Source organism: Durio zibethinus, chromosome 5 (assembly GCF_047325235.1).
Source record: "Durio zibethinus cultivar Kanyao isolate XHJ-2024 chromosome 5, ASM4732523v1, whole genome shotgun sequence".
Lineage (NCBI taxonomy): Eukaryota > Viridiplantae > Streptophyta > Magnoliopsida > Malvales > Malvaceae > Durio > Durio zibethinus.
Genome location: NC_143166.1, coordinates 30687730 through 30714344, shown reverse-complemented (window position 1 = coordinate 30714344; position 26615 = coordinate 30687730). Strand labels below are relative to the sequence as shown.

General features: G+C 31.3%; 2 protein-coding genes and 1 pseudogene across 3 annotated transcripts; all 3 read right to left on the bottom strand.

Moving 5' to 3' along the window:
• Positions 1 to 663: 663 nt before the first annotated feature.
• Positions 664 to 4193, bottom strand: LOC111282700 (omega-hydroxypalmitate O-feruloyl transferase-like). The gene is made up of 2 exons (XM_022870903.2): positions 3498 to 4193; positions 664 to 1832 (listed from the first exon to the last, which is right to left on the bottom strand). The coding sequence occupies exons 1-2, from the start codon at positions 3933 to 3935 to the stop codon at positions 960 to 962; spliced, it is 1311 nt and encodes a 436-aa protein (XP_022726638.1). The 5' UTR covers positions 3936 to 4193; the 3' UTR covers positions 664 to 959.
• Positions 4194 to 15307: 11114 nt separating this feature from the next.
• LOC111282596 (7-deoxyloganetin glucosyltransferase-like) lies at positions 15308 to 17289 on the bottom strand. The gene is made up of 2 exons (XM_022870747.2): positions 16604 to 17289; positions 15308 to 16452 (listed from the first exon to the last, which is right to left on the bottom strand). The coding sequence occupies exons 1-2, from the start codon at positions 17103 to 17105 to the stop codon at positions 15497 to 15499; spliced, it is 1458 nt and encodes a 485-aa protein (XP_022726482.1). The 5' UTR covers positions 17106 to 17289; the 3' UTR covers positions 15308 to 15496.
• A 2388-nt stretch (positions 17290 to 19677) lies between these two features.
• Positions 19678 to 25882, bottom strand: LOC111282347 (outer envelope protein 64, mitochondrial-like; annotated as a pseudogene). Its single transcript, XR_016342290.1, has 9 exons — positions 25358 to 25882; positions 25113 to 25265; positions 24905 to 25029; positions 24514 to 24668; positions 23911 to 24084; positions 21981 to 22155; positions 21569 to 21598; positions 21129 to 21256; positions 19678 to 19983 (listed from the first exon to the last, which is right to left on the bottom strand). The product of XR_016342290.1 is annotated as an outer envelope protein 64, mitochondrial-like (transcript).
• Between the last annotated feature and the right edge of the window lie 733 nt (positions 25883 to 26615).

The window sequence follows — 26615 nt, the reverse complement described above, 5'->3', positions numbered from 1 at the left end:
TACTTTTATATATAAATAAAAAGATATATATTTGAAATGAATTTTACAAACATCGCATAGTACTGCTAAACTATTACAAATTTATATTCATTTCGATTCTTAACAAATAATTTTTTTTATGTGAATAATGTACTGAAATATTGTTATTTACTGTACTTTTAACAAATGCAAAAATATTTCAAAAAATATAGCATCAAATCTTTTGAGTTAGTTATTATTTTTAACAATTTGTTGGAGAAACTTTTAAGTTTCAACTTAACCCTTACTGAAATATTTAAGTTAATTCAAGTGGAAGCATTCAAATTTTTGTAACAGTGATTAACATACATGATCTTCTTGTTCAAACAGTTATGCTCAAATCTGTATTTCTTTCAAATTAAAATACATATTCTCCTTAATCTCTCTCCCATCATGATTTTACAAAGTATAAAGCAAACCTAATTGTTCACAATCCAACAAAATTAGAACTCAAATTAATTTGAATCTGAATTGGTCAAATTTAAAATGATAAAAAATTTCCTTGATTAGAACTCAAAATGACCTAAAATTTTTTTTGATGATTTTTTTCAAAAAATTTTACATAATTAATGTAATAAAATTTTTTAATTTATCAATTTAAATTTTGATTTAATAATTTTAATAAATAAAATTTTGCAAACTATGTATAAGTAACTTCATCTAAATCTTTCACACATCCGTCTTAACCCATATATATAATCCGAACACTTGACAATAGTGTCAAGGCACGAGACACAGTATACAGGACTGAGAAAGCAAAATATTCATTTCACGAGAACAAGCTCTTGAATTTATTTAGACCTGATTTTATCTAAAGAAAACAAGCAGAATTGAACCATTCTCCAAGCTGGAGTCAAGTTACTGCTCTTGCTTTTGTGATTAAGAACAACCAAAAGGTTTAACACTAGTAATAAATATATATAAGCATCATAGGAATGGACTTATTTTGGCTTGAGTTCCGACTGCATTAGCTCCTGGAAAATATTCATGACAGATTCAGGGAGACCCAATGATAAAATTATATTCTTACTGTCCTTTTCCTGAGCAAGTGTCACAGACAGATTGTCCAGGGTCGATGCTGGTGCAACTTGCTGCGGCTTTCCCCAACCGAAATCTATATCATAGAAGGCCAAGCTACTCCATTTACTAATCCAGCAGGTATTCTCCAATTGATATTGCCCTCTTGTTAACTCATAATAATCAATGGCTGACTGTATGTAGTCTTCATTCACCTCATTGATAGACTCGTGCACTTTTTTAACTGCAAACGATAATGGTTTTTGCACCAAATCCCCTGCCCTGCACTGGGCACATGACATAATGGTGCCATTGCCAAAGAAACAATCAGGTAATGCCGGCTTGAATTTTCGCCTGCCGTCAACGGCGGCGAGCATCTTGGTAGTTTTGTTCGGTTCAATCTTATATGCCTTGGTTCTCATAATCCACACTAACGCAGAAATCACTTCGAAGCTCGTAGGAGACGCAACTAATTCATCTTCCTTGGCCATTTCCTTAAGTTGGTGAAGCTTTTTGGGTTCAAAGCAGAAGGATTGATATACGATTGGTTCCTGAAATTGAAGGGATGTAGTTCTGACTGCGCTTTGTTTTTCCACAAATGCAGGATGGGGGTTATCGACTATAAGTGGTTGTCTTGGAGATATTATGGATCGATCGAGACATGGATCAACAGAAAAGGGCAGGCCTCTTGTTGTTTCAGCCCAAGAATTCAGGAAATCTGCTAATGCCTTTGCGTCAACAACATGGTGGTTCATTACTATTCCAAGAACAATCCCTCCACATCTGAAACTTGTGATCTGAACCCAAAAACGACATTAATTAATAGAAAACTCCAGTTCAATCCCGTCCAAATAATGAAAATAATAACTCCAGTGACAACAAAAATGTTAGTGAGATATGTAGGCTTGGGTTCGAATTGAAGCAACCCTCTCTCATCTCCCAATATACAAAAAAATTCCATCGACCAAGCGGCGGATTAATGAAAATAATAATTAAAATAATGTAAAACAAAACTACAAATGGGAAAGAAACTCAACTCTACCAAATAAAAATATATAAAAAAAGAAATAAAAAGAAAATTTATAACAAAAATAGAAAAGAAAAAACAAAAGGAAGCAAGGGTGTTTGTTTTCTTATAACAAAGGCCAGCATCCATATCAAGCAGAGTTACACATGCAATAACTAAACATAATGAGTAATGAACTATCAAGGAACAACATTAAGTGTTTGAATTAAATGTATCTAGAAAAGAAAAGCTAGACAATTTCTAATTTGAATCAGTATCATCAATCCGTGCCCTTTTGGTTGATTAGTTCATTTTAGGAAATGGAGAAAAGGCGGAGGAGACAAGGGCTGGTGACGGATCTACATTTGGGTCCAGTAAGATGGATAGCCCTAGACATAGGAGATAGCCGTTGTCAGTGGCGAAAACAGGTGGCAGGCAATGGCCATGATCCCCTCAAAAAATTTTCACCTCCGTTATTCAAGAAGTATAAATTATACATTAATATTTATAAATTATTTAAATTTCATTATGATAAAATTAAAATTTGATTAAATTATTATAAAATGAATTTAAGTAATTTAACTTACAAATTAAATCAAATTCAAATATTTTTATATTCAATTCAAATAATTCGTAAATTTAATTAAATAGTTCACGATTTTAATCGAATTTTTATATTTTAATATATTAAGTATTTTAATTGATAAAATATTTTAAACTTAAGTTTAAGTAAAATAATTAAACTTTTATCGAATATAAAAATCAAACTTATTTTTATATATTAATTGAGTTTAATCGAATAAAATTAAATAACTCAATTTTTATTTTAAGTTAAACTTGAATTAAAAAAATAAAATTTGATACGAATCTAATTTTGAGTAACATATTTTGAATTACGCTTGAATTTAAACTTAATATTATATTAATTCGAACTTGATCGATTATATTCTTACTTTATTCTACAACATCTAATTTTACCAAATTCTTGTTTTGACCCTCTTTCCAATTAAAATTATTGTTTGACCCCTTCACACGTTTCCTGCCTTTGCCTCTTGCTGTTGTCCATTCTGTGTAAGCACCCAAAACCACAAACGGCAACACATATTTTCTTTCTTTTTTTTTTCTTTTAATTTACTTCTTGCATTTTTTTTCTGTACAAGTAGATACAACCTTTTTTTTTTTCTCTTTGTCAGCCAGGAGTCATTAAAATTTCATTTTTTTCTAACTCCCATCATCTCAATTTTTGCCAAAAACAGTTGTCAGCTTAGAAAGTCATGTATACAATTTTCATTTAATGGATACATGTAAGCTAGTTATAGCATGAAAATTATGTGATAAGTACCTGCACTTAAAAGTCTGATGATGTTTACAGAAACATGAGATTACAGCTTAACAGCTGTTTCAATTTTGATAGTAATATATAAAATGCAAAATTTTGCAGCAGCTTAGTACGTACCTGCACTGTTAATGGTGGCACGTCCAATATGCTATCCACCTTGTCTAGATGGTGAACTAGTTTTCGAAACTTCACAGGATCAGCCCTGCTGATATCACCCAATTCTTCAATGGTGCTACTCGAAATTGCTTCAACAAATGGCACGCCCTCCCCAGTGCATCGCACCCCCATTTTCCCATCCCTTGTTACGGTAAGGCAACCTGCGAAAGGGTAAAACTCGACCAAGATCTTAGCCAAGGATTCTTTGATGATTTCAGCAGCATTTCCCATTCCTTTTCTGTAAGAAAATAAAATCTCTATACGGAAAGGGAATGTCTGGTCAAGGTTTGAAAGAAGATACAAGCCATCGAATGTTTTTTCAGCGGGGGGGATTAGAACAGGTTCCTGCTTCTCCACGAGTGCAACCTTTGTGGCAGTTCCATTGCAAGCCACCTCCATGTTACTGTTTTTTTATTTTGGTACTAAGAAAAAAGAGTTGAAGGCCGTAGTTTGGCTATTGGAAAATGAATTATAAGTAATCGGATTTGAACCGCAAATTAGCTGATATCATTTTTGATGCATGATTACATAAAAATGAATTTGTGGAACTGAATATCCAAGAGAGTTGACTTCGATCTTGACTGTTTTACAGAGACGTTTCTTTTGATTTTGGTGTGGAATTGTAGTGATAATAACTTGCTTACTGTGGTGAGTTTTATCTCGCTATTTTATTAATAAATTTTGATTTACAAAAAAACCAAAAAAAAAAAAAAAAAAACACAATCTAACCAAACTAAACATTGAAGTTTATTATTTCTACTTTTATTTCGCAAGTTAATATAAGTTAGTACTGCACTCTTTTTTTATATATAAATTGAGCCTTTATTCTAGCAAAAAGCTGGATACTGACCCATTAATATTTTGCTTAATATATATTATAAAAGTAATAACATTGATAATTGATGAACGTTTACTAAAAATGGAAACTTTTTTACTGATACGAAATCGTGCCTGGTTCTACCTGCTTTAAAAGGTACGTTGAGGTCCTGAGTTGTAGTTTCACTCAAAAAATCAGGCTAGTAAGGTTGATTCAAGATTTGAGTCGGGATTTTGGTTAACGGTTGATGCATGAAACATTAAGGAAAATATAAGGTGGTGACAGAGAGAGAGACACTAACCAGTATCAGCGAGCAATAACAAATTCGATGGGCGCACCTCTTTGCTATGTATAATGATAAACTTTGGCTATCTCTTATCATGTTATCACTAAATTTTGAGGTTTATTTTGGAGAAAGGGTGACCATTGGAGTAAATATCTGATGATGACCATAAGAGGGTGGAAAACATTTTACTGGTAACCTTATCTTTGGGACCACAATGACAATACCACGTGGAAGAAGCTCGCTGACCTTATCTCATCCAACGGAGGCCATGAACGTGTGATCGCCGTTACGTCATTTTCTTTTCTGTTGGTCTTAAACCTGTACCATGCATTTTAAAAAAATCAGTCATTGGGAAAATCTATGACCATTCCTTATATGGTTGGTCACGGTCGTTCAAGTTTTCAATCAGTTGGATTTTTTTTCCCACCTAGAGCAGGATACGCTTTTCTTAGCTATTGGAGCCTAAAAATTCTTTAAATTAAATGTTTCAAGCTCAAGTGAATTGAATTGTTTCCAGGTAAACACTGACTTGGTAATGAAATGTTAATTCTTTTCATATAAATTTTTCTATTACAGGGATTAATTGTTTAAAATGAGAACATAAAATTCTTCAGAATATTTTGGGTTTTGTTGAGTCATAAATTGGAGAGAACTTGGCAGTAGGGCCTAAGCCGTTGGCATTGGAGAAAGGAATTGGTAGGGAGGTTTTGAACGTAGTGTAATCTGTGATCGCAATATGGGAATCAATTTGTGTGGCGAAGAATATTCAAGGAGGCGGGTGGGGCAATCTAAGCTTAAGCCTTTGCTTTTTTGCTCTTATTGAAAAAATAAAAATATATAAGACGTCATAATTAATCATTAAAAATAATTATCCCTCTACGACATTATCCCATTACGTCGGGCGAATGATTTTTTATTATTTTAATATATATTTATAATTACGTTAATATGTAATTTAAAAATGATATTATAATAATTTTTTTAAAAAAGTCACGTGTTAACTTTTTGTAAAGTAAATCATAAAAATATTTTTATAATTATGATATAAGGTATTATATTAGTTTTGATCAATTATAATATGAAGATTAATTTGTAATTAAGATAGGAGAGGTATTATAATAATTTTAGTAAATTATAGGAGAAGGATCATTTTTATAATTGTGATAGTAAGAGCATCATAATAATTTTATCAACTTATGGTAAGGGGTACCATCTTAATTTTAACTAATTTATAGTAAGATGAGTATTTTTATAATTATGATAAAAAGGATATTATAGTCATTTAAGACACGTGTAAACTATTAATCAAAGAATCATAAGGGCATTCCGGTAATCTTAATGAAATTAGTAATTTAGTATATAGTTAATTTTATATTATGTTAAAATCTAATGTATATATATATAATTTAATAAGTGTATTATAGTAATTTTCAAATAAATTACCACATGCAAAATTTTTATAAGATGATTATAAAGATATTTTAGTAATTTAATATGTGATTAATTTTATATTATTATATTAAAATCTAATACGTAAATTAAAATGGGTGTTATAGTAATTTCAAAATAAAAATGCCACATATTAACTTTCTATGAAACAATCATAAGGATATTTTCATAATTATGGTAAATGGCACTATAATTATTTTAACCAATTTTGATAGGAGGATATTTTCGTAATTATGTTAAAAGACGCATTATATTAATTTTTGTCAATATGGTAGTAGGGACATTTTCATAATTATGTTAAAATAAACATTATGTTAATACAGGAGTCAACTTGATCGAGGATAGATGTTGAATATAAGCGAACCTTTGACACTTATCGCATTTTTTAACCAAGTCAGTTGCATCTTTTTTAATAGTCCGCCAATGTACCTCAACCTAAACACCTTGTAAGCCAATGGTTGAGGTCTAAGGTGTTTCTCATAAATTCTTTCATGGATCTATCTAAGCACATAATTTGCTTCTTCTTTATCTACACACCTCAAATATGGCAAGTTGGATGATCTCCTGTATAATTTTTCATTGATGATGGTGTAGCGAGAAACTTTCCTAGTTAATGCCTTTACTTGGATTTTGTCCTCGGATAACTCTTCTGTTATCAAATACACTCTCATTATAAACATTCATAACTTTTTCTCATTGATCTATCCGATGTACATTGCATTTGTGATTTTTTCATGTAGTTCTTTAATCAAGACATATGCTAAACTATCTATTGTAATCCCAAATGCCAACTTAGATAGGAACTAGCCAAAGTATTTTTTGACTTCACTATTTCCCTTACCTTAGCCTTAGAGAAATTTGTTAAGTGTGTTTGTACTTTCTCCAAGTGCTTTTTCATTCATTCTTTTATAGCTTCAAACTTTCCATTCACCTATCCAACCACCAGCTGTGAATCACTATACATAAAGATGTTTTTTACATTTAGGTTAGTTGCCACTTTTAAGCTCACAATCAGTGCTTCATATTTTACCTTATTATTTAAACCTTGAATTGAAACTTTATCATATACTGATATTACATAATTTTTAGGCTGATTAGAATAAAATCGACTCTATTTCTTTCATTCGTGGTTGACCTATCTATGTAGAGTTTTCATGTCCCATTTCTTTCTAGCTATCAATCATGCTAGGTTTTTTTTTAGGTTTAATTGAGGTATACTCAACAATAAAAACTGCTAACACCGATGACTTAAGTGCCAACCTCGACAATATATGCAAATTAAATTCACTTAGCTCAATTGTCTATTTGATTAACTCGCTTGATAGCTTGAGCTTTTGCAAAATTTGCCTTAATGATTGGTCAGTTAAAACATTCGTAATATAATACTAGAAATATGATCTTAGTTTCCTAGTCGATGTTACCATAGCATAGGATGGCTTCTCTATTTTCTAGTAGTTGAGTTCAGTCCATGTTAATACTTTACTAACAAAATATACTAGCTTCTGCTTTTCTTCTTCTTTTCAAATTAAAATCAAGTGATAGCCAAATCTATTATTACAATATAAAGGTATAATACCTCGTCGAGCCTTAACTTTAACAATATTAAAGGTAAAGGGAAGAATTGTTTAAGCTCTTCAAATGCTTATTGACATTGTGGTATCCATCAAAAGTCTAATATATTTTTGAATATTTTAAAGAATGATAAGCACCAATCTACCCACCTAAACATAAACTAAAGTAATGCCGCTATCATTTTTATCAACCTTTATACATCCTTTACTGAGGTCAGCAAGTTCGTATCCAAAATAGCTTGAACATTTTCAAGGTTAGCTTCTATACCTTTCTAGTTGATCATATACCTTAAAAATTTGCTCAGCATGACCCTAACGAACCCCAAAGATGCATTTACTTGGGTTAAGTCTTATGTTATACTTATTTAAAATGTTGAATGTTTCTTCTTGGTCTTTCAAATGTTTATTTGATCTTTTACTTTTCATAATCATATCATCAACATACATTTTAACATTATGGTCAATTTAATTTTTGAATATTTTGTTAACTAACTTCTGACAGGTCACCTCTACATTTTTTAGCCCAAATGGCATCAGCTTATAGTAGTACAACTCTTTTTTAGCCATAAAAACTATTTTTTCCTTATTTTTCTTTATCATTTTAATCTAATTGTAACTTGAGTATGCATTCATGAAGCTGAGCAAACAATGTTCAATGCTATCATCTACTAATCAATTAATACTTGACAGAGGAAAATTATCCTTTGGGCAGGTTTTGTTGAAGTTAGAGCAATCAACATACATTGTTCATTTTCCCATTGTGTTTTTTTACCATTACTACGTTAGCTATCCATTTAGGGTAATATGCTTCCTTGATTAACCCAACTTTTATTAGTTTGTCAATCCTTTCTCAATGGCTTTATGCCTTTTAGAAGCCAAGGACATTTTCTTTTATCGAACTAGTTTCATGTTAGGATTATTATGTTATCTATAAACCATTATTAAAAGATCGATCCCAAACATATCTGACAGGGTCCATGCAAATAGGTCAAATTATTCTTAATAGTTTTATCAAGTTTTCTTTTTAGTTGAGCTTGATTCCTATTTACATAAATTTTTCTTAATTATTTTCAAAAAATGGCATAAGTATCAAGTTTTTCGTTGGTTATGGTCGAACGATATTAATTTCAGGCCTTTGATCAATGATTTTTTTTTATTTATTTTGGTCAAGATTGATTCCAACAAAAGGATAATTTTCGACATGAATGTAATGTATGTTTGATTCATTTGTCCAATTTAAAAAAGAATTTATGCATTAAGATGCAAGTATGAGCTTTGCTTCGAATAAATTCTTTTGAATTCATTTGTATACTATTTATGGTATAGATTTTTATGTAAGCCTAAAAGCTTAACTTCAAAAAAGATTTACAAATTTTAAGCTTAAAAACTTGTTTTTGTTTTAGCTCTTAAAAGAGCATTTTTCATTATTGTCCAAACTGGTATGTCACTTACATCTTACCCTCAAACCTTTTTACCTCATCTTCTCATGTTATCCCTTTAACCTCTATTCCATCTTTGCCCTAGATTTTTTAGGCTTCAATGAAGCTTGCAGTCTATTTCCTAGTCTTCACCTTTATAGTAGTTACATAGCACTATCTTGCTGTGAACTAGTTTTCTTAAACCTTTTTTACCCCAAATAAGTAGGAAAATTGATTTTAAAGTTAGGAACTAAGCCAACAATTCTCATAATAGATTGGTTCGATCATCTTAAAATCATGTTGTATGTTAAAAGGATATCTACCACCATAAACTTAAAAACTGAGGTAATTGTTCTTTACTCGATCCCTAATATGATCAGCAACCTGGTTATACCCTTTATTGGCACTTACTCATTTTCAAAATGGATCAAGTAGTAGTGAAGAGCCTAAACACATCCTCAGTGATACATATATTTAGCATTGTGAAATAGTAAAAGACACTAGTCAAACTTTAGTTGTCAAATAGTATCCTCTTCACTATATGATTATACATCATGGCTTGTATGATAATGGCATCATGATGTGAGAACTGAATCCTTTTTAAATCCTCTAAGCTAAAAAAAAAAGTTTATCTTTCCAATTTTTTTTCTTAGCCATTGAACCAATGGCCATAACTGTTCCTTAATCAATTTTTTTTTTGGTTGATGTCGAGGTTCTGCCAAGTATCAGGTTAATGATACGTGTAATGGGTCTATTGTCTACATCATTTTTTTTCATCCCTATAGCTGGGTTTGTCATTAGTATTACTTTAGTTATCACCCATTCTTTTTTCATCCAATTGTTTTCTTAGTTGTTCTCTCCTACCTTTAGCTTTAAAATTCTCATTACCTTCTATGATCCACAAACCTATTCAGCCAACTTTTTTTAATCATATTTTTTATTTATTTCAAAAGCTCTATACAATTTTCAAAATTATAGCCTTGATCCTTATAGAAAGCATATCTTTTGGTTAAATCTTTTTTGCTATTCTACCTTAGTGGCTTAGGCTATCTGAGCTCAAGGTTCTTTTTTGTTTGAATAAAATCCTCTTCTGAAAGGTATTCAATTTAGTATAGTCATCATATTTTTTGCTTAAGCTCTTTGCCCTCGGGTACCTTTTAATAGGTTTTTTTTCTTTTAAAAGATTGTTGTTTTCTTTTCATCTTTACTATTAAGGTGAGAAAAATCCTCTTTTACACCTGAATTCTTTTTCATAGTGGCTTTTATATTGATGTACTTTTTTGTGATCAAAAGTACATTGGTCAGAGTCTTTAGGGGTTCAAAAGAGATAGTGAGCTTAAAGTGATACTCATTATCATTCAACCCACTTGTCATGATGGCCACAGCTGTAGCTTATCCTAAGTTCCCCACTTAAAGAGTTTCGGTATTAAAACACACGACATAATTTTTCAAGAATTCATTTTATCTTCGTTAGATAGATATCAAACTCAATGTTGTTTTTTTTATTCATCGGCTACTAACAAAGTAGGTTAAGAAAAAATAATCAAACTGTTTAAAAGTTGAGATAGATCTGGGTTCCAAGTTGGTGTACCATAACCAAGCTACCCCTAGAAAGTTGTAGCAAGCCTTTTACACATTAAAGGCTCATCGGCTCCCTATATTGACATGTTAGTTTGATAAAGCTCGAGGTGATCAAAAGGATTAGTAGTATCATCATAAGTTTTAAGTGTGGGCATCTTAAACCCCTTTAATAACAATGTTCGATTAATGTTCTCGATAAATGAAGATGTTTTTAAAAATTTAAGCTCATCATCAAAAGTAGAGACTTAATTCTTTAACTCTTTCTCCATTGCCTTCATTCAAGCTTTCAAGTCTTCATTAGGTTGTGGTTCCGAGATGACTTGTTTGGATTTTTGGGTGTTGGTTTGTGTTTGGGTATTTGTGAAGTAGTTGCTTCTGGGTATTTTATCTTTTTCAGAGGTCGATAAAGTGGTACTATCATCATAGGTTAGTAACTTTTATGTTGGTAGATTTTTTGAGATTGTAGAATTTAGTTCTTTTAAAATTTGTAAGGGAGTTAAGTTTGTATAATTTCCTTTAATGATTGTAACTGTTGGGTGAAGGCTTCAAATTGCTCCATGGTTGAAACTCTTTATGCAAATTGGTCAAGGTTTTGTTGGCAAAGTTAGGTGTAGTTCCAATTGCAGTGGCGTTATCTCCTTCTTTGCCCATTCTCTTCATAGAAGCCATGATTAACTCGACTATAATTAAAAAGCTCTCTACCTGGTGCACCAAAAATGTTAGTGCTAAATTGTTCGACGAGGGCAATAATTTGAAATCACAAGTTTAAAGGTTGGTTAAAAGTAAAAGCCTGAGGTTTCACTAGCATTTGTACTTAACACTCAAGTCATTACTCAAAAAAAAAAAAAGAATGAGAGATATCTTAAAAAGAGAGAAAAAAAAATTGAATGTCTCTACCTAGTGAGAGAGGGCTATTTATACGTGTAAGGTGAAAGTGTCGAGCCTGGGCAACCCAAGTTTTGAATAACAGGTCTAGGGCTAATGTTGCTAGCTTGACTTAATCTAGTAGGCCATAGTCTAATTAAGGAGCAACAAGTCAGCATTCCCATATGGCTTTAAGTGGTAAGTTAAGGTGGTCGAGTTGACATGAGTTGTGAAACTTCAGGTCAGCTCCACACATAAGCTTGAGTTAAAATGATAAAATTGCCAATGCTTTGTTGATTAGTCACTTTCTAAAAGGAAGTCCATACTACCTTTATGATCATAAAATGCCCCTAACATTTGTATAACAAATCAAATACAAATTTATTCTTTCAAGTTTATTTTTCTAAGGATAATTAAAAATATTAAAATAGATAATTGAAAAAATTAAAAGTAAATAAAAGAAAGGCCCAAGCAAAAAGGAAAAAAAATGAAAATGAATCATTTAAGGATGGCATATGAATACCTCTACATAGGGATTGTAAAGGATCAAGTAAGAGTGGATATATGTTCATCCCAACTCTGACCCGGTATTGAATTATTATTTTTCATACTCAACTCCGACTCAACATATATATATATATATGTATAACCCACATCTCGTTTGATTTGATTAAAAATCAATTCAATAGTATAACATTCATAAAGTATAATTTTTCAATATAAATTATATCTTAATTATATATAAATATAGTATTTATTAAATTAATGTATTAAATAATAAATTTATTAATATAATATATATAAATTAAATTAAATTAGTAATAAAATATATATTCTTATTTATACCTGAGAGGTTGAGATAAAGTGAAATGGGATGGGATAAAACATCCTAAACTTGGCTCCAATTTTCCTTGATTTTAAAAAAGATAAATCATTCCACCTTGACCCGATTTCGATTTTAAAAAAATGATCTTTAATTTATTGCACTGATGGGTCAAAACCATCAAATATGGGTTATTTTGATACTTTTACTTTCACTAATTCCTCCTGACCCTATTTTTTTTTTTAAAAAATCTTGGTCTGATCTTGGATTTTAAAAAATCGTACATATTAGATTAGGGTAAATCAAAACCCATCAAATATGAGTTATTTTGTTATCTTTACTTTTATTGATTTTTTTTTTACAAAATTTATTTAATTAAAAAAAGTAAAAATAAAAAATAAAAAGACAAAAAAAAGTTAAATAAGATGTCATGTGAGTTTATTAAATTAAGATATTAAATAATAATTTTATTAATATAATACATATATAAATATAAAATTAAAAAATAATAAATTTTTTTTATATATACTCTAAATAAGACAACACATCTTAAATCTATCTCCAAATCGATTTAAATTTAAAAATTAGAATTAAACCTCGAACTGATCTTGATTTTTTTAAAAAATAAATACATTAATTGGATTGAAACAAATCAAAATCTCTAATTCTATTATATATATATATATAATTTATTTAATAAAAATAAAATGAAAATTTTAAATGAAAAAACCAAGTTAAAAAACAAAAAGTAAAAAAAAAATCGAAAAAAAAGATGGGATGGGCCAGATTCCTTTATGAACCTTAAGATTACATCTGCTATATTTTGATTCCTGCACGCATGCTTGTGGCAGCTAAAACTTGAAACCTAGTCTCCCTATAGCCGTGAGCGGAGGCTCATGGGTCTAGTGGGGGTTTAGCCAGTAGGGTCTAGTGGAGCTCAAGGCCCTGTCGAGGCCAAAAATATTTTGACATTATACGTATATTAATAAAATTTAAAAAGTTTTTATTGGATCAGTTTAATTGTTATTAAGATTATTACTCATTTTCGAGAGAAATTTTTTTAAGTAAATATTTTGAATATTTGTTTATATAATTAAATAAAACATTGATGATTAAATGATAATTTAATTTTATATATTAAAAAAATATATTCAAAAATATAGATAATAAATTTATTTATAACATTTTTAAAATATAAAATGGCTTAAAAAATAATAATAAAATTTTTAATAATTATAATTAGATATAAAAATATTTTTTTAATATTATTATATTGTTATTGTTGTTTTTTATAATTTATTATTATTTAAATTAAACTTCCATTACATAAAATTTTTTACTCTGGCACTGACTATAACCACATGTTTATTAGTAATGTATAATGTATAACGTAGGTAGTGTAAAATGCATAGATAGATATTGATCCGAAAAAAAAGTGTAAAGCATTCGAGAATATTATTTATGGAAATTAAAAATGGAAAATTTTGTTTTCTTTTTCTTTTTCTATAAATGAAATAGGAGTCAGACCATAAGTCAAAAGAGAAATTAAAAAAAAATAATAATAATAACCGAAGATAGTGATTTGAAATGGTGAATCAACTTGTCAATGCTTTCATTATACGATGATGCGACATGATACGTGTTGTATGTCATGATCTTAACATTACATGGAGCTTTTTTATCTTATTAGTAATGTATAATGTGTAACGTAAGTAGTGTGAAATGCATAAATAGATATTGATCCGAAAAGAAAGTGTAAGGCATTAGAGAATATTATTTATGAAAATTAAAAATGGAAATTTTTGTTTTTGTTTTTTTCTATAAATGAAATAGGAGTCAGACCAAAAGTCAAAAGAGAAATTAAAAATAATAATAATAATAATAATAATAACCGGAGGTAGTGATTTGAAGTGGTGAATCAACTTGTCAATGCCTTCATTATACGATGATGCGACGTGATACGTGTCGTATGTCATGATCTTAACATTACATTGAGCTTTTTTGTCTTATTAGTAACGTATAATGTGTAACGTAGGTAATGTGAAATGCAAAGATAGATATTGATCCAAAAAAAAAAGTGTAAAGCATTCGAGAATATTATTTATGGAAATTAAAAATGGAATTTTTTTTTCTTTTTCTATAAATGAAATAGCAGTCAGACCAAAAGTCAAAAGAGAAATTCAAAAAAAATTAATAATAATAATGGGAGGAGGTAGTGATTTGAAGTGGTGAATCAACTTATCAATGCTTTCATTATACGATGATGCGACGTGATTCGTGTCGTATGTCATGATCTTAACCATGGAGCTTTTTTGTCTCATATCATGATTGTGTAAAATAATGGTCCCCCCCCCCCCCCCCCGGGGCATTCCACAAACACTTTCGCTGAAAATTCCAGGGAATTTTTCATCCTTCCATGTGTTTTACGTTGTCATTACTTATTCCAGGGAAATTGTTTTGACAAGAACAAAAATTTTAAATAACAAAGTGGGGCATTGATTAATAATAAACGTCGAAGATATTTTTGATGTTTATATTCTAATATTTAAATCAGTGTTAAAAGTAAAAAAAAATGAAAAAACTTAAAAATAGATATGAGAATTTAATCGGTTTAATAATATTCAAGATAAATTTCTTATATTATGTGATAAAAGTATCGAGTTTAAATAATTCAAATTTTAAGTGATAAAATTAAAATTAATATTATTTATCCGAATTTAGTTGACAATCAACGTCTTAATTCAAAGATGATAAATTAATATTTTTATATAATATAAGTGATTAGTTAAAGTGATCAAGTTGAGGTAAAATTTGATATTTCAAGTTAATTGAATATGTCAAGTCAAATTGATAAAATTATTTTCTTCTAATTGATGACTCACACCCCTAACAGAAGGTAAGGGAAACAAAGGGTAAAAGCAAGAATTAATCCAAATTAACTCGGTTCCATCCCTTTACCGCTACCATTTAGTTATTGCAAAGCTTCTTTAACAGTTACTACTTCATCAAATCACAACAATTTATTTTTAAGTTACCCATCTTAATTATTAGCAGAAAGCTACTCGGACATGACAACATTCCCTAGAGAAATACTTTGTAAATTTGACCCCCACAATCCGAGCTTCAGGTACAAATTTCATGGGGGAGACTTCTAATGTTTGTTATGATACATATTCTTATCTGACGAAAGAACGTTGGTTAACAGTTTATCCAAGTTCTTGAAAGAAGAACCACCAGGCCTGGAAGCCTTCTCTGCTTTTTTCTTCCATTCCGTGGCCTCTGCCTTCATTTCCACTCCCTTTTCTCCCTCCATTAACTCCCTCACAAGTATCTCCACTTGATCTCTCTTTACATTGTTATCAACCTCCATGCCAATACCCCATTCCCTGCAAGCAAACCGGCAGTTAGTTTGCTGATCTGCAAGAAATGGCAAACAAAGCATTGGCACACCAGCAGATATACTTTCGATTGTTGAATTCCATCCCATGTGAGATAAGAACCCTCCTACCGATGGGTGCTTTAGGACTTGTTCTTGTGGACACCAGCTCGCTAACTTGCCTCTATCTTTAGTTTCGGAGACGAATTCAGGTGGCAAAATGGCTGCCTTACCCGTGACAAGATCAGGCCTTATTATCCACAAAAACTGCTTTTTGCTATTAGCTAGACCCCAAGCAAATTCGATTAGCTGTTCAGGAGTCATTACTGCCACACTACCAAAATTTACATAGAGCACAGAGTTTGGTTCTTTGGAATTGAGCCAGTCGACACATTCAGGTTGTTCTGTCCACAAATTTGAATCAATTTGTTCCAATTTATCATCTCTGATCTGATCAGCAAGTAAATGAAGAGGACCAATGCTGTAAACAGGAATAACGTGGATGGCGGACATAGTATTCAAAGCGTCTTGCTCTAACGAGTCAAATGTGTTGAAAATCAAAGCTGATGCTTTATAATCGCCCAGGATTTCTTTGAGGAGATAATTGAGCATCCGATCATTCGGGTCCGTAGTTCTAACGTAACTTGGAAAATCCCTAAAACGTATATTTTTCATTCCAGGAGTCCACTCTATGACAGTATCCAAATATTCATTTGTTATACCATTTGCACCTACGATTTCCAAACAGAAGTCACGTCAAGTACTGTAAGCAATGCAACAGAACAGCCTAAACGACAATATCTCAGTCATTTATAATGTTATAAACCAAACCAAACTATATAAAAATTATTTTTTGATTTGAAAGTGAAGAGAGAATTGTACTTGTGACAGGAGTTAACCCTTCTTCAACCAAACGCGGAAACTGAGAATAGCAAACACATGAGCAAGCGCTTGCTGTCCAAAAACGTACGCCAAGAATGCCAAATTCTTCAGCTGCTTCAATAGGGAATGACATGGCATCATCTGAAACAATACAGGTAACGGGGGGCCCATTTGAACATGTAGAGTGATTGAGCTTGTAAAGGAGCTCACGAAACGGGTCCAAGCAGTTGGTTGAAAGGGAATGACATAAAGAAGGAATGTCTTGGGTTGCATCAGCAGCCAATGGTGGGAGGCCATCCGGAATGGTTTCAAAGCAAAAATCTGGCAAACCATCAAGTGAATTTGAGCCTCTGGATCTGAGAAGCCGTTTATGGTTATACTCGGTGTTGACAAAAGTTATGTGAAAGCCTTTATGGTGAAGGGCTTTTGCTAGCTTCAGCATTGGGTTTACATGACCTTGAGCTGGATATGGGACACATACAGCATGAGGTTTGGAAGCCATCTCTTTCTTTCTTTCTTTCTGAAAAAATTGTTGAGATGATCTTTTTTTTTTTTTTTTTTTTTTCAGGGCTGAAGCTGAAACAAAGCGGAAGCCTCCTTTTATGACCAAAATCTTCCCTACCTGAGATTTTCCTTTTACAGGCTGAGGAAGAAAATGAATACCAAGAAAATCTGGATGACAAAAGATGTTGGTACCTACCATGATTCCAATCAAATAGCTAAGGATTGATTATTATTGGTTGTGCATATATAAAATTATAAATCCCTCCGATCATATCCCTTCATAATACTAAAAAATAAATGTATTTTTATTATATATTCATCTAACAATGATAGTATGACATAAGTAATTACTAAAAAATATTAAAATAAAACAGCAAGGTTCACAATTGCAAATTATTATTAAAAAACATGAACAATACAATGGCTTTTGAATTCTACTATATATCTAAAAAAATCAATTACTTACCGTCAATCAATTCAGTCAAAGAATATGAGTGGCCCAAATTGCCGACAAGAACTTTTAAACTATCCAACCAACACAAACTTATAGTTATACGTCAATTTCTATAATAATCTAATATATAACTCTATCTATAGCTTACTTCATTATTTATATTATAAAAATCCAAATATCACTGTTCCAAATAACTAACTGTCCAATCTTCAAAAAAGTGACCGTGCTGTAGCTGAATCTGTGAGTGAGAAATGAGATTAATGTTAAATGGCAATGGCATTTGTCTGCCAATCTATTACCTGAAGAAACAGTTTTGGATAATCAAGTGGAATATTTTAAATGGATGATTAAGTGGGAGGTTAAATGCCCCTATCGCATTCAATTTTTGGTTAGCTGCATGGCTCATGAAGCGTTATATACTAACTTAGCTAACTCATGCGGGACCCTTAATAAGGTCAAGCTAGAGGTTGCAAATACATGGATCGAATTGGATCATTCATTTATGGTCGTATTATTTTGGATAAAATAATTATTTCTAGTTAAAGATTAAGGAAAATTTTGAATTATTTTGAATCAGATCACTTTAAATTTATATTATTTTATTTTTTGATCAATTTGATTTTAAATTATTTCAAGTTCAAAACATTTGTATTTGTTTTATATTTTATAATTCATGAGAGAAAGTCTAAGGACGATATTTTAATTGAATTAATTTATTATTTGAAAAAAAAAATGCAGATTTGAACTTTCTTCATTGAATAAGAATCCTTGCTATAGAAATTTGTTTCAATAATTCTTATTACAATAACTTCTCTTTTATGTGAATCAATACTTTATAATCAAATTTGATGAATTTTTTTTTATGTAAAGAATCCACTACTATAATAAAAGCAAAGCATATGACTCATGCCATTTCTTAAATAAATAAAATAAGAGATTGATGAACTAATAAATTAAAAAAAAGAATAGCCAAAAGAGATAAGTTTAAGAACTTATATTAGATTACAATATTTGGATAAAGTTTATTCTACTCAACGAAGAAGTCTTGGGATCGAGTTTTGATAGTGGTTACTTGTTGGATTATCTCGAATGCATGACCTACAATTATTTATTTTAAACTGTCAAATATGACAAATCTTATCATAATTTAAAAGATTGAATAAATTATTTACTTTGAATTTTTCTTACAAAAAAAAATATATATTTTACAAAGGATGGCAACCCTAAAAACTGAAGTATTGTTAACCCAAATGCAAATCTCAAAGAGAATTAATCTAGGAGCTCTAACAAATCTCTCTAAATCACAGAAAATAGAAGAGATAAAAGTCACCCGATGGATGATTGCCCGTACTCAAAATTAGAAGGGGCGAAATTCAGAGGTTAGCAAGGCAAGGTTGATCCTTTTTCTTGGTGGCCATAGTCAATGAAATAAAATGGAGAGAAGGAAAGAAACGAGAAAAAGAAAGAATTGATTAAAAAAAAAAAATCAATCGAGGGTGTGGCAATTTTGGCCACTAAACTTTTACAGATATTGATGTAGCTTAAAATACCTCGTTTAGGAAAAGATATATATATATATATATATGTATATATATAATTTTAATTTACTTTAGTATGGAAAAATAATTCACAAGGTTGTATGACATCCAATTCAGAATTCTTTTTCAGATTTATCCCTAAACTTGAATTTCCACCAAATGTAGCACCGATGATGAACTATTTTTTTTTAGCATTGATTAAAATGTCGTCATTCATGACAGTAAAAATCCGCTCTACTATTTTTTTTACACCTTTGCACTATAAAAATAATTTATAATTAAAATTTAATGATCTTATATAAATAACAATTAATTGAAAAATAATTTTAATGAATATTAATAATAAATTTATTTTAAAACACAATTTTTATTGCATTATTTTTTTTTTCACTTCTTTTTATTCTCTAACAAAGCAAAATTTATTTAATAGGAAGAACGGCAAATGAGGATGAAAAAAATTTTAATTTAATGATTGAAATTCATAATAATATATATATATATATTTGTAACTGTCATTAAATTATTTCTTTTTCCCTTCCCTTTCTTCTAGCAAACGAAGTATAAAGATCCTTTCCCGGTTCGTTAATTGGTTCATTTTTTTTTATTTATGAACATATATTGATTACACAGAAACACAAAGTTAGAGCAAAAAGAAAATGCGGCAGGCAGCACCCTCTAATCAACGAGCTTTTTACTTTCATTTATATCCAAAGGGATGATATTGCAGGAGGATTGTGCACATCATTGATCAAGGTTTGTCATTTGTCAGACAAGATGGAAGGAGAGCAAGGGAGTATCAAATCAATTAATCAGTTTTCTTGGTCTTTTTTCTGCGAGGTTAGCAACTTTATTTTGTGGATTTAGAACCACAGCATGTTTGAAATCTGAAAATGTCAAAACAAGAAATAACTGCATCAGTATCACGCATAAGTTATAAGATTAAAATAGATCATGTCTGGTAAAAAATATATGTCCTAAGAACGAGGGAGTAACAGAATTGCAGAGTGAAATATGTATCAACTATAAAACTATTTCATCCCGCTCACACTCTATGACTGATTTGAACACCACGAGGAGTTTGTGTCCCGAACAACTGAGTAAATGGTCCTATGCATCTGTGTGTACGCAACTGTCACGTGACCATTACCCTATCTCCACAATTGAAACACCTTGCCTACTCTTTTGGAGTGCGTGGCATATCTCCAATATTACATATGCAAACAAAAACTCTTTACTGTATTTACCAGGGCACTTATTCCTTGTGTATGTTTGCATTAATGTTCCCAACCCAAACCCCACATCAGGTAGGAAACCTGGTATGAACAGAATGGACCAACCAAATGACGAAGAACAAGTTTTATGTGTAAGCTAACTGTCCCACCTTTATCCCACAAATTTTTTAAAGTTCAAATATCAGATTTCATCAGTAAGATGAAAGTGAAAGTGGGGACAGGAGAGAGAAAAGGGGAAAAACAAACATATACTACAAGTGTAGATTTTGCAATTTATACAACTGTTAATCTGCTATAGTTGCCATTGAAAGAGAACTAAAAAAAAAGGCATATGAAATGCACAATTAGTTGTATTTATCAATAATTTTAGCTAGCAGGGTGGAAATGAGTCTTATATTACATGTGAGGCATAATAAGCACTATAAAAGTATTATGACCTTCAAGAGCCTCTTTATAACACAGTAGTGATTCTCTGGTTGTCCCACGTCTCAGATACACATTCACATTTAGCAAAAAATCAGTTGATTAATAACACCACTGGACTACAGCAGCATTTTCTCATGTATGCATGCACATTTTAAATTCCATTATTTTAACTGTCAGAGAGTAGCTATTTCATTAAGAATATCATTGTTACTATCACATGTTTGTTAAATTAGCTTTCTGTCAAGTGATATTGCCTTACTGCAGTCCTCTTCGGATTGTTGGAAGCCACATATCTAAAATCAGTTCCCCAGCAAGTAGGTGGACATAAAACAATTCAATGAAAAGAGTGAATAATCTTAGAGATATTATACCATCCTAGTTCCAAGTAAGCTGCTGCTCTGTTGTTATAATATGTTGCATTTGTCCCATCTAACTTAATAGCTTCACTAAAGTACCTGACAGCCTTATTCCATTGCATTCCCTTGAATGCAGCATTTCCCTGAAATGAAACTTGTCAACAAAAACTTATAAAGACAAACCTTTTTTCTTCACATTACTTTCTGTAAATTTATATAAAAACTCAAGTGCAACCTCACATCAAACCAACATGTTAATTGCTTCAGACAACATATTCATAAGAAACGAATGTTAGACCTTAAATTATCACAAGTGCTATATCTCCAGACAGTGAAACTGAAAATAATTTCTATCAGCATTTAATGCAGAAAATACTACTAAATGATCTAAAGATCAAGTGCCAGTGCTTATGACCAAAGTTGCCCATAGATGAACTTAAAAGGAAATGACATACCTTTTTCCACAAGAGGCTGGATGCTAGTTCCTACAAGTGTTGCAACATGAAGAAAGCAGAAGTTGAGCAAGTGAAAAAAAGAGTGCAGTTATCCATTATTTCTTTACAGGTTCAAGAACTCATCTATCCCCAGTAACAAGAAGGCATTCTTCCTACTTTACTTGTCAAGTATGTAAAAACTCGTCAAGTAATATGCCATTTAGTAAACAACTTATGACCAGAAGAGAATACAACCAGACAAACTAAAACTTCATTTTGGACAAGTCATAAACTGTCAAGATGTAAACTGACAACCACCAACAAATAAAATCAAAGATCAAATTTCAAATCCATGACACCACTCAGATATGTAGAAATTTTGTTAGGCAAATCAAACAATTAAGATATTGAAAGGAATTAGAGGTGGTCAAACCTTTTCCTTCAATGACATCAGGCAATGGTGCCGAATTGGATGCAATGTTCACTTGGTCTTGCAGAAATGCATGCATATCAAAAACTGTACCAAGAAGAAATTTATCCGCTCCATGGTTTGTGACAAATGAAACAGAAACAGGACAGCCATCATCCTTTCCTAATGGAACAGAAATCTGGGAAAAGTTTGTAAGGATAAATGAATGACTGATATCCAAGCTACAAAACAACAGACTCTATTATCCAGGTGAAACAAAAAAGATAACTCGGTCATATGAGATCATCCAATTCCAGGCCATATCCTATTATTCAAGCCCATACCAGTTCAAGACAAGCATCAGAAATCTGAGATCCTTTTGGATCCATAAAAGTAAACCCAAATTCAACAGTATATATTCTTCTGGTCTTTTCTACCATATTATCTATTGCAACAACCCCAAAACGACATAAAATCCTTCTGATGTTGGACATTCATAAACATTTAAGAAATGCAAGTTCAGAAACATACAGAACTTTAACTTTCAAAGCAAAACCCGGTAATCATAGTTAATATTCCAACTGCCAAACGTCCCCTTTTCTGGCACTTCTAAGTCATTTCACAAGACTGACAATGATTACTATGCATGTTTACTTCATAAATTGTAAACATCAAAAAGTTTACTATGAAAAAAGCAGTGAGTTGATCTTACATTCACCTTTGAAATATGGTTAGCCTCGGTGTTAACAGAACCAAAAACCGATAAGCATGTCTCAGATATCCAACAGCTAAAGAGGTCTATGAATTTACCAATTTAGTTCAGAAGTAAAGGACATTAGACCTCAGCCACATCTGCAATCCTCTTAATTAAAAGCACTGAAGTTAGTAGCTTTTTACTTCGCATTATATGGGTCTGTTGAGAAAAAAAAAATTAAGCTGATGAAAGTCAAACAACAAAAAATATAAGATTAACAACCCTTCAATACTGTCAACAATTGTTCGTTATTTCATATTCCTATAAGCATGACCTTAAGTTTAAATTGCAATAAGATACAAGCTGCTCCTCTCTCTGATTAAAAACAAAGCATAGAAATATGGTTCATTTATAATGTCTAGGCAAGAGCATTCTATCAAGTTGTCATAGTACCAAAGGTACTCTGGCAATAAACAGGGAGACAACTTCATTTGTATATAGTAGACATTCTTATAGAAAACAATAACAGTAATTAGCTTTAACAAAGAACAAAAACTTAACACCTTCTGAGTGGAAACAAATGGAAGCAGAAAGAAAAGAGGAAGGGGGAAAAGAAGCAGCTGCACATTTAGAAGACTTTACAGAGAAGCCCACATCTCACTTCTGACTTTGTACAAAATTTTCACATTCTCATATGTAGTGTCGATTGCTGCAAGAACACAATGCGAAATCTCAGGCCCTAGTCTTGGTTTAACATATTTAACCCATTCTTCATGGTTTGTTTTGAACTCATATCTGAAAAGTAGTACTACTAGATATTAGGAGAATTCGACAGTTACAAAACCAAGAAACAAAAATTTAGCACAATAATAATAATGACAATTTCCAGATTAAGGGATTGCAACAACACAAGCAGGTGGAAAATGTATATGTACTCCTGCATGTAATGACAAATTATTCTCAAATACTTTTGTAATGACACCACCACTGATGAAAGAGCTTTCCAAGCAGAAATCCCATTTTGCAGGCTTGTTGAATGTTGATGAAAACCTTTTAGACTTGGTACATTTGAAGCAATATACTGAGAAAAATTGATAAGTTTTGGAGGATGGTCTGCGCAATCAACAAGAGGCAGAAGCATCAAAAAGTAAAATTCACACCATCGTAACAGAAGAGGTAGCAGCAGCAGAGTAGGATCATGATTTCAGACCAAAAAAAAATTGGAACTGATATGAATAAAATTTGAAGGACATGCAACACCTTTTCAATTGCTTTGCTAACAACATAAACTGTCTTTTGCTAGGGAACCTTTGACAGCTGGAATAGATCATCGGCAAACACAAGGCACCTTACCCTTCTAGTTCCACTGCTTTTAGTTGAAGTAAAACCTGTCCAATGCGATGAAGAGTAGATGGGATCATCAGCAAACCATCCCTAAGCATCATCATTTGACGAAATCAATAAAAAGTAACAAGGAAATCTTGAAGAAGGAAAAGTGAACTCTCCAGAATTTTAATGCTAAACAAGAAATTAGAATCTTAAATGCCCATTAATTATTTGAACCGGCCATTCTTATAATAGAACAGCAATGACTTATGCCACAAACCCAGAGGGGCACAATTGTCTGCTCTGTTTACAGAGGTGGCATCCATTCATTAAATATATCATGCATTCAGTTGCACCACACTTTAGTAAAAACTGGTAAAGACAAAGTAAATTGAAATAATTATAATCGAGATTAGCTAAAGATAGCAACAGATATTATCTGCATGGAAATCCAACAAACATCTCAACAATCTAAATAACAAGGAAACATTGCAAAAATAAAACATCTTAACAATCTAAACAAGAAGGCCAAATTACAATACTGATAGCATCCAAATTTTGTGAATTCAGAAGTCCAATTGTAAAGGAACAAGAACGCCACATTACAATACAGCTCCATGTGATGGACGGAACCCAAGAATACCACAGAATGAGGCTCGAATTCTCCCTCCGGCAGCCAATTGTATCAGTACCTAAAAAGTCATGAAAAAGCCTACTATGCTCAGATAACACTAAGAACAAAACAACCTGTGTATCAACAAGATTCATCAAAAAGAGTCTGCAGAGTTCCTTTCTGGATGGAAATGGAAAAGAAAAGCTACCATTCCAGGCTAGGAACTAATTAATCATGAAAAAGACAAAAGAAAAGCACAACAAACTGGGAAAAGCTGTCCGGAGTAATATTGAGAATTTGGAGGACAGAAGTTACCGAGAGCAAAGTCCACAAGTTCAGCTGCAACTGTCACAGCAGAACCGCTTGAAAATCCTCCTGGAACATTTGACGGCATATTCGCATTTGTAGGTGTTCCATAATGATTATTTTCCCCAGTTATTCTAATAATAAAAAAAATTCTATCAAATTTTGGCAAATACCCTTCTTCCTGCACAGGAAAAGAAAAAAAACAACAAAAAGTTACCCAAAACCCAGTTCGTCCATAACCGCCTTTCCAACATATTTAGCCCCGTTTTTCAACAATGCAGTAACCACGACCGCTGTCTTATCAGCCGGCACTTGTGTTCTCCGCCAATCCGGATTCCCAAACCTCGTTACGTAACCCTTCACATCAAATCTGTTACAATCATTAAAAAAGAAAAATAAATGAACGATGGGAAAAAACAAAGAAAATATAAAAATGGGAAAGAGAGTGGTGGAATTACGAACACGTCCTTGATGGCAACCGTAAGACCAGATAATGGAGTTTGGCAGCGGAAGGTGGCGGTTGAGGGAAACGAATTAACTCGAAGCGTTCCAAAAAAAAAGCGCCGAAATCTTCTCTTTTGATGATCATCGCCTTCCTCCTCCTTTTACCGGTCTCTGCCAGAACTATGATTCCGGCCATTGTTATTCCTGCCACGATCCAAACCTTGGGGTTGGAAGCGTTGGGTTTTATTAGATTCAGCGTTTTTGACATGATCGGATTCGGAGAAAGTGGAAACAAAAAAAATAAGAGAGAAAATAAAGGGCGTGAAAATAAAAAAGGCTAAAGGGGTTTTGGAAGGGTTTTAACTTTCAAGGCAAAGAATTTTGATCAAAGAGAGAAATTGGAATATGCCACCGTGTTTGTAGATGGTTAAGCGTGCGCAAATGTCAGTAGGTAAAGGTTATTCAATTCGGATATGAAAAGAAAATCATTGAGATCTAAAAAAAAATTAGTACTACACATCTTAATAAGTCGATTTCGAGGAAAAAAAAATAATAATCACGTGATAATGATATTAGAATAAATGTTAAATAGTTTGATTCACGTCAAATATTTTGAAAAAGATAAACAAAGCGGTTAATTTTGGTGACGAAGGCAGTCATGAGATTGAATGAAAAATATATATATATAAAATTAAATAAGATAATTTAATTTTACGTCAAACATGAAAAAAAAAATTGTTTATAGCATTATACATCCTGATAAATTAATAGTGAAGAGAGAAAGTAACGACAACATGACACAAACACAACGCGCCGACTCTTTGTTTGTGGCTTTTTCTTTTTTTTTTTTCACATTCTTTGTGGCTTTGGTTCAGAAATAGGTGTGTAACTTCGGCATGATTTTTTCAATTTTATTGTAATCAATTAATTATTTTTAAAATATTATTCTTTATTATTTATTAATTTTAATAAACAAATACACATATAATAAAAAAGTTAAATATATCCACATATTATTTAGCAAACATTTTAATGTAATTCAAAAATTTTTAATTTTGATTTTTATTCTTTTAAACATTTTAATTAAAAAAATTTTAAAAAACAAGTACCAACTAATTTATTTAAAATTTATTTAATATTATTATCAATTGCAAATATAAAATAAGAAGTCAAAATATAAAATTTTTATAAATAAAAAGTCAACAGATGACATTTAAAAAAAAAAACCAACATAAGAATAAAAAAATTGTAAAATTCGAATCTCATCCTTTCTAAA